Source organism: Neophocaena asiaeorientalis, unplaced genomic scaffold, assembly GCF_003031525.2.
Source record: "Neophocaena asiaeorientalis asiaeorientalis breed wild unplaced genomic scaffold, Neophocaena_asiaeorientalis_V1.1 scaffold110, whole genome shotgun sequence".
In the NCBI taxonomy this organism is placed as follows: Eukaryota; Metazoa; Chordata; class Mammalia; order Artiodactyla; family Phocoenidae; genus Neophocaena; species Neophocaena asiaeorientalis.
In genome coordinates, this window is record NW_020175053.1 from 2,254,144 (window position 1) to 2,263,373 (window position 9,230).

The 9,230-nt window shown below is 41.1% G+C and overlaps 1 protein-coding gene across 2 annotated transcripts in view; it reads left to right on the forward strand.

Annotated features, from left to right (window-relative positions):
* PTPRM (protein tyrosine phosphatase receptor type M) overlaps positions 1 to 9,230 on the forward strand; it is a 743,754-nt gene that overhangs the window by 268,608 nt on the left and 465,916 nt on the right. For both annotated transcript variants that reach the window (XM_024763901.1, XM_024763902.1), the window contains exon 3: positions 4,043 to 4,314. In XM_024763901.1, coding sequence (XP_024619669.1) covers positions 4,043 to 4,314 — 272 coding nt within the window. The remainder of the gene's footprint in view (positions 1 to 4,042; positions 4,315 to 9,230) is intronic.

Genomic DNA, 9,230 nt, shown 5'->3' on the forward strand with positions numbered 1-9,230 from the left:
GCAGGACCTTTGCCTGTGACCGAGGGGACAGTCTAGATGGAGCTGCTTCCGGAGGGCAGAACCAGTGAGGTAGGAAGACGGTTCAGGTAGAGCAGGTGTTTCGACCAGCTCCACACACCTGTCCTTGGAAACCCTTTGACTATTGCAACAAAACCATGCACCGAAAATGCTAGATCTTGTAAGAAAACTGGAGCTGACTATTCAAAATCTACACAGCTTTGTAGCCAGAGAACCAGTGAAACAGTCACAGCCCTAATAAGAATCCTGGCCTCATTAACTTCCGCCTGGCACTTAGAATCCCTGTGAGTCCATCCTTAGCCCTGTGCCTGAGGGCTTCCACATCCTCCTTCTCACCAGCGGGGACCTCGGAGTCAGTCATTCCCTTCTGATAGAGACCACTCTCTGCTAGCTGAAATAGACGATCTGGGTTCATCGTCTCCATCAGTCAGTGTGCTTTCCTCTCTAATCTCAGGAGGGGAGCAGAAGCTTCACAGCTTCTTCATCTGGTCTTGCAGTTTCCCAGACAACCTCACAGAGTGGGAAGAGGAATGGCTCTGTAGAGCCACTAAACTTCTTGCCACTTTTGACCCTAAGCGAAGGCCCTTCTGCAGGAGTTTCACCTTTGTCGAAAGGCCATCACGTAGCCCTTTATTGGAGAGAAAATTTGCCTTGATTGCTCTACAACATTAATGTCCTGCAAAAAATTGCATGTGGTCTGAAGGGACTCTAGTGTTATATGGATGTCACTCCCCTATTTGCTAATCCTGTTAGCTAATCTGCATTGCAGCAACATGCCTTGTAACAGGATAGACTGTATTCTGGTTCAAAAGGGGGGAAAAAAGGAGAAAGCATAAAAATCAGGATCATTTGAGTGTTTGCAACTTAAAATACCTGAGTTTCACCTTGACCTCAAGATAAAAATTGGTATTTTGTCCTAGAATGAAGCTTAATGAGTAAATATTGAAGGATAGGCTGTGTAGTTGGGGAAAATAGTATTTTAGGGAAACCCAGTGATTTCCCAAACAACTATGGTAGGATGTTACCTGGTTTATACCAACGTGTGAAAAGAGACTCTTCATCCAGTCATCCAAACTAGACTTTCCAGGATGCAGGAAACCTACTTTTGCTCTCCTATGCTTATTGCCATATTTACCATCTCTGGTCGCCCAAGTTTAAGTGATGGAAACACTCCAAGAAGTAATATTCTCGGCAGAGTGACAATACTAAAGCTTTTGGTGATTCAGAGTTGGCTTCAAGGCCGACTCATGCCTTAGCCCCATCAGGGAATATTCTACATTGCAACTATGTTGCAGATGCCAGAGCCCCAAATGATTGAATTTGGAATAAATACGCTTATATTTTACTAAGAGCGACAAAGTACGATCTTTAACTCATAAACACCAACTGCCCTCTTTCAATTTGTGATGGGGTTGGTCGACCCTGTGTATTTTGAAGAGCTTTTTTTTTCACATTTTGTAGAGCATAGCTAACCCAAATCACTGCAGTGGTATTCTCTTGTCACAAAATCCCTCTCTCTGTCCCCAACTCTTTCTTAAATCACATTTGCAGTTCTTCTTTATTACTGAAATATATGTTCCACAATAACCCTTCCCTTGTGGCTTGACTTTCATATTTCCAGGTGCGTAACATTCATCTCTGGAAAAATTGCTTTATTTTCAGATAGCTCCCATAATTTTCCTTCACTGTCATGAAAGGGTTTGTTTTCTCCATATGTGCTCAAATGGCGCATGAAGAAATGTGGAGTTATTGGAGGGTAGCAGGATGAGTAATGGGCTGGAAACCCAGAGGCCCCAAGTTCTGATTTTGCCACTGACTCATCCTAAAGCCTGGCTAAGATGCGTCCTCATCTCTCTGTGACTCAGTTCCTATTTTTCTTACATGGCATTAACACTAGCTCATCTCATGAAGGGGCCCTGAGAGGTAATAACCAGAAGCAAACATTTTGTAATATTGATCCTTTAACAATAGTCTATTAATTTATAAAGGATATATCTACATTCCTGCTTTTTATTTAGTCCTCCTGATAATTCCCTGGGAAAAGTAGTCTTCTCGTTTTGCTGTTTAGGGAATCACAGCTTGTGGATGAGAGGAAATTTCCACACTTTTTCTAAGATTGTGTATGTATCCTTATAGATACGTGTGGGTGTTTACTAAAATATATATACCCGCAAACGTGCATACACACACCTCCTTGAAAATTATGGTTCAATGAGGGACGTTTTTAAAGGAATACTCAACTGAGGGTAATAGTCTCTTCATGCCGTAGAAACCATGAGTCCAACCACCCTGAGTAGTGTTTTCTTTTATCTTTATTTTCCAAATTTAGTTGTACTTCCCCCTCAGAATTTCCATACATGTTTTCCTCTCTGCTAAAGAAGGCTTGTGATGACCTGTTTTCCCGTTCATCTTAGAACATTTTGATTTACCTTTCTTTGTGTGATATATAAACTTCATACATTTATTTTAGTTGCTGTTTCTGGTGATCTTAGGCATGGAGAAAGTCCAAGTGACCTTTCCCAAGGTCAGGGTATCTGGGAAGCTTGAATCCATCTGGAAACTCTTCAGTACTCATGGGTGGGTTAGTGCCCTGGATGAAAAGTTGAAAACAAGGAGCTCACAGAGACTTCTGTGAACAGCTGTCCCGCATGGGCACAACCATTAATCGGTAAACTCCATCATCCCCCCATTATGAGCACACCCCTAGTCGAGGAGAAGCCAGTTGTGACAGTAATTGGGGGGATGGGTGCTGAGCTGCAAGAAAATCATGTTATATTGATGACAAGGAGTATCATCAGACCAATTTTCTAAGATTCCACAAACCAGAACAATCTGTTCCCTTTCTCTAGATTATATGAGAATCTCAGAGTGTCTGTGATTACTCAGTGGTGGTACCATTGTAGAACAGTGTTGTTTAGAGATGATGGAAAAGTTCAATATCTGTGCAGCCCAGTATGGTAGCAGCTGGCCCCATGTGGCTGTTGAGCGCTTGAAATGTGGTTCCTGGGGCTGAGGACCTACACTTTCAATATTACAGAACTTTTTTTTTTTTGTCCAGGTGCTGAAATTTTTTTAATTCATCTCTTTTTTTTAAATTGAAGTCTAGTTGATTTACAGTGTTGTGTTAATTTCTGCTATACAGCAAAGTGGCTCAGTTATCCATATGTATATTCTTTTTCATATTCTTTTCCATGATGGTTTATCCCAGGATTTTGAATATAGTTCCCTGTGCTATACAGTAGGACTTTGTTGTTATCCATTCCATATGTAATAATTTTCATCTACCAACCCCAAGTTCCCAGTCCAACCCTCCTCCATATGCTCCAGCAATTCCACTCCTGGGCATGTATCCGGACAAAACTATAATTCAAAAAATACATGCACCCCTATGTTCATAGCAGCACTATTCACAATAGCCAAGACATGGAAACAACCTAAATGTCCATCGACAGATGAATAAAGAAGATGTGATATATATATAATAATATATTTTATATATATACACACACACACAACACACAACACACACACACACACACACACTCACACAATGGAATATTACTCAGCCATAAAAAAGAACAAAATAATGGCATTTGAAGCTACATGGATGGACCTAGAGATTATCATACTAAGTGAAGTAAGTCAGAAAGACAAAGACAAATACCATGTGATATCACTTATATGTGGAATCTAAAATATGACTCAATATTATAGAATTTTAATTAATTAAAAAAAAAAAACTCCATGTGGCTAGTGACCACCAGATCGACCAGTGCAGATCTGCAAACCATGCGTATACCTATTATTTAGGAAACTAATTGCAGTGACATCAAGGGAATTTGCCATCCCCACTGACCTTGAGAGCACTTTGGGGATGAAAAGGTGTGAAAGAGGTGGGACTTTCAAAGCCAAGGTCAGATGTGTGGAACTGCAGTGTCGATCCATGGAAATGATGGTGACTTTTCAGGTACGAGCAGGAAGTAGTGTTTCCGGTTGTGACCGTCCTTTGATTTTCTTTTCGCAGGCTCCTTCATGTTGGTGAACACGTCTGGGAGATCTGAGGGACAGAGAGCCCACCTCCTCTTACCTCAGCTCAAAGAAAATGACACCCACTGCATTGATTTTCACTACTTTGTATCCAGCAAGAGTAATTCGGCTCCTGGGTTACTCAACGTCTACGTGAAGGTCAATAATGGACCTTTGGGGAACCCTATTTGGAATATATCTGGAGACCCAAACCGTACATGGAACAGGGCAGAGCTGGCCATCAGTACTTTCTGGCCTAACTTTTATCAGGTATGCCCTTTATTTTTCATTTCCTGTTTTGATGCATCCTCTAACTTCTGAAAATATAAATCAGTTTTATATTAGTCTAATCAGAGAATGTATTAGAAGTGTTGGTATTTTTAGACCAAGGTGAGGAAAGCTTATGCTCGTGGATAGGGAGTGTATTAAGGCTTTGTTTTTACGTTACTTAGAGAAATGAGTAAAATGCACCATTCAAACTTGTTTATTTATATGTCTATTTAAGAAAATAGAAGCAGCCACCTGCAGCAGGGCAGGAAATGCTGTCTGCAAGGATGTTTTACTTTCTATGTTAAGTAGCCACATCTGACCCAGGGAGACAGAGCACTTGATGGTAAAAGTAAAAGCCTCTTCTTCCATGAGTGGATCTCGGGAATCATGGATCATTAGGAAGTGAGCCGTAGTGGAGGTCAGCTGGTGAGATGCAGAGCCCTGCTCCCACCCCATCAGCAATGGGAAGAAAACGGCATGTAGACTGAGTCCTTGTTATGGAGGAGCTGCTCTGTGGGATGTACTGTTGGGACCACATTGCCCACCTGGAGTGGGCACTTAAAGGAAATGAAGGGTGCAGGCCAGAAGCAGTTAGAAAGTGGTACCAAGGAGGTCCCGCTGGTCTCTCCGTCCTCTCGGAGAGGGCCTGTGCCCCAAGAGCATCCCGACTTGGCATCAAAGGTGGGAAATTAGTGACGTGGCGTTCTGTGTGCTTTCTCCTTTTGTCCACAGCCTCTTTGAAAATAACTTCACATTAAGAACGCAATTAATTTCAAGCTAAGAGGGTGCATTAAGAGAATTGCAGTATTTTGCTTTTCTCTTTCTTAATTCCTTTGGCTCACTCGGAAGCCAACAGGAACATGTATCCAAGATCATCTCTCATGGTTAACTGAGGTGCTTGGCTAGACCCAGGGAGGAAAGACTGAGTCTTCTCAAGGGCTGCTTGTCATCTGAGCGGCTTGATTGGCGCCCAGGAACCCACTCTGTAGGCTTGGTGTTTATTAGGGAAGATTTATCAATCCCAGTTCCTCTATCCCTGGGTTTGATCATGCTAATAAATGGGCTGTAAATTCTGTGCTGTTTTTTTTTTTTTTTTACATCTTTATTGAAGTATAATTGCTTTACAATGGTGTGTTAGTTTCTGCTTTATAACAAAGTGAATCAGTTATACATATACATATGTTCCCATATCTCTTCCCTCTTGCGTCTCCCTCCCTCCCTCCCTATCCCACCCCTCTAGGTGGTCACAAAGCACCAAGTTGATCTCCCTGTGCTATGCGGCTGCTTCCCACTAGCTATCTATTTTACGTTTGGTAGTGTATATATGTCCATGCCACTCTCTCACTTTGTCACAGCTTATACTTCCCCCTCCCCATATCCTCAAGTCCATTCTCTAGTAGGTCTGTGTCTTTATTCCTGTCTTACCCCTAGGTTCTTCATGACATTTTTTTTTCTTAGATTCCATATATATGTGTTAGCATATGGTATTTGTCTTTCTCTTTCTGACTTACTTCACTCTGTATGACAGACTCTAGGTCCATCCACCTCACTACAAATAACTCAATTTCGTTTCTTTTTATGGCTGAGTAATATTCCATTGTATATATGTGCCACATCTTCTTTATCCATTCATCCGATGATGGACACTTAGGTTGTTTCCGTCTCTGGGCTATTGTAAATAGAGCTTCAATGAACATTTTGGTACATGACTCTTTTTGAATTATGGTTTTCTCAGGGTATATGCCCAGTAGTGGGATTGCTGGGTCATATGGTAGTTCTATTTGTAGTTTTTTAAGGAACCTCCATACTGTTCTCCATAGTGGCTGTACCAATTCACATTCCCACCAGCAGTGCAAGAGTGTTCCCTTTTCGGGCTTCCCTGGTGGCGCAGTGGTTGAGTGTCTGCTTGCCGATGCAGGGGACGTGGGTTCGTGCCCCAGTCTGGGAAGATACCACATGCCGCGGAGTGGCTGGGCCTGTGGGCCATGTCCGCCGAGCCTGCGTGTCCGGAGCCTGTGCTCCGCAAAGGGAGAGGCCACAACAGTGAGAGGCCCGCATACTGCAAAATTAAATAAATAAATAAAATAATAATAATAAAATAAGATTAACCAAGAGTGTTCCCTTTTCTCCACACCCTCTCCAGCATTTATTGTTTCTAGATTTTTTGATGATGGCCATTCTGACATCTTTTAACTTACTCATTTTTATGTTCTTCCTTTTTTTTTTTTCTCTTGGTACGCGGGCCTCCCACCACTGTGGCCTCTCCCGCTGCGGAGCACAGGCTCCAGACGTGCAGGCTCAGCGGCCATGGCCCACGGGCCCAGCCGCTGCGCCGCACGTGGGATCCTCCCAGGCCAGGGCACGAAATCGTGTCCCCTGCATCGGCAGGCGGACTTCCAATCACTGCGCCACCACGGAAGCCCTTGAGCTTATTTTTGTGTATGGTGTTAGGGAGTGTTCTAATCTCATACTTTTACATGTACCTGTCCAGTTTTCCCAGCACCACTTATTGAAGAGGCTGTCCTTTCTCCACTGTGCTTGTTTTATCTTTGTGCCCTCGTACCTGCAACAATTTCTGGTATTTAAATGTCTCTTGAATGGAAATTAAGGGGTAGTAAAAGCTGTGTTAGCACACATGTAAATTGTTAAAATCCTTTTAGAGTGCACTTGGGCAATACATTTTAAAAATGTTAAATATTTAAATAAGTCTAATTTTAGCAATCTACTGTTAGGAGTTCATCCTAAGGAAATAATGAATAGTGGTAGCAAACAGTTAGCTACAAGGTTATTCACGGCAGTGTATTTATAATAATGAAACACCAGGAGCAGTGTTACATTTCTTACAATAGAGGATGAGTTCATCTATGCTATCTCAATACAGAAATTCATTTTGCAACCGTTAAGAATAACATTATGAAAGATCATTTCGTGATGTTATCTCAGCTTATTTTCTTAAGTGGGTAAAACTGGTAAAAAATCGTAAAGCAGTATGTTAAATTCAATTTTAAATTAAATATATGTACAAACATGTATTAATTATACATTAATATGTATCAATAATACTAATGTATTATTGTGTATCAATATATATTAATATGAATTAATTATATATAAACACCTATAATATTAATATGTATTAATTATATATAAATACATATATAATTAAACTATATGGTGAAATAAATATATTAAGTAGTATCTCCCCAGCTAGTGACTTGAATTTTTTCTTTCTGTCATCTGTCATATTCTAAATTTTCCCCAATGTACATGTGCTGTTTTTATGTATAAAACAAAAAAAAAAAGAGTTAAAAAGTAGTTTTTCTTGCAGAGGGAAAATGTCCTACTTACTGAATATCCTTCTTTTTTTTAAATATATTGGTAACCAATCAGGGTATAATTCAAAAATATGGCCTTTGGGACAAAGTTTCCTCTTTTGTAGGATTAAAATGGAAGCAAGGGAAGTGGGTTTGGTTAAGGCAGGCCTCATAAGGCTGTGTATGATGGGCTAGGCTAAGAGGCTGAGTGTTTTTAGAAACTTCTTTTGGAGGGGACCTTCCCACAGTAGAGAAGGCCTAGCTAGTTCCCCTCTGGAACCTGCACTGGACTCTTCCTTGGTCTCCAGGCAACTAGACAAGATCAGAAGGTCTGTCCTGCTCACCTTTGCCCTGATCTTCTTCTCTTTCCCCTTAGCAATGCACACCCAAAACCTCTAGGAGTGAGCCCTTGTGGGGCTCCACAGCTGCCAGAGCCTGGTGCATTCATTTAGTTTTGACACTGGCTACAATCCAGATCTTAAATTTTTGTTTTGCCTTTGTCTTAGTCAGCTTGAGCTGCTGTGACAAAAAGAAAAACAAAAGCCCACAATCTGGGTGGCTTAAACAACAAACCTTTATTTCTCAGCTCTGGAAGCTGCAAAGTCCAAAATAAGGGGCCCTCAGATTCCATTATTGTTAAGGGCCCCCTTCCTGGCTTATGGAGGCCATGTTCTGGTCTTCTTGTGTGTGCTCAGATGACCTCCCCATGTGTGCAGCAGAGAGAGCCCTGGTCTCTCTTCCTCTTCTTATAAGGGCACTAATCCCATTATGGGGCTCCACCCTCACTGCCTCAGCTAAGCATAATCACCTCTCTGATGCTCCATCTCCCAATTCTATCACTGTGGGGGTTGGGGCTTCAACATATGAATTTGAAAGGGACACAGCACTCAGCCCATAATAGCCTTGAACACACCTGGCTCAGACAGTCAGAACTAAAGGAATGATTTAATTTATCAACAGTCTCAGGAGATCAGCCTTTAAAAGGAATTATCAAACTACAGTTGGCCCTTGAATAGTGTGGAGCTTAAAGGTGCTGACCCCCCAACACACACACAATTGAAAATCCATGTGTAACTTTTGACTCCGCCCAGACTTAACCACTGATAGCCCACTGTTGACCAGAAGCCTCACCGATAACATGAAAAGTCAATTAGCACATATTCTGTGTGTTATGTGTATTATATACTATATTCTTACAGTAAAATAAGCTAAAGAAGAGAAAATGTTATTAAGAAAATCATAAGGAAGAGAAAATACATTTATGGTACTGTACTGTATTTATTGATACATTAAGTTTACATCATCTGTTTATAAGATGAATCATGTGTCAGTACCTACATCAATAGTGTCTTATACGATACAAACACCATAGATGTTACATGTATTACTAACACTAGATAACAATAATGAAAAGATAATGTGAAAAGTAAACTCATTATTTACAGTTGTAACAATTCATGCATCGATAACAAAGAAGCAGCAGTGTGATTGATTTACGGTCACCTCATGCAATCCATACAGTTGCTTTTTCGTAGCCTAGGCTATATACCAATGAATGAATTGTTATCAGATTTTTTTTTTTTTTTTTTTGTGGACCGGGGC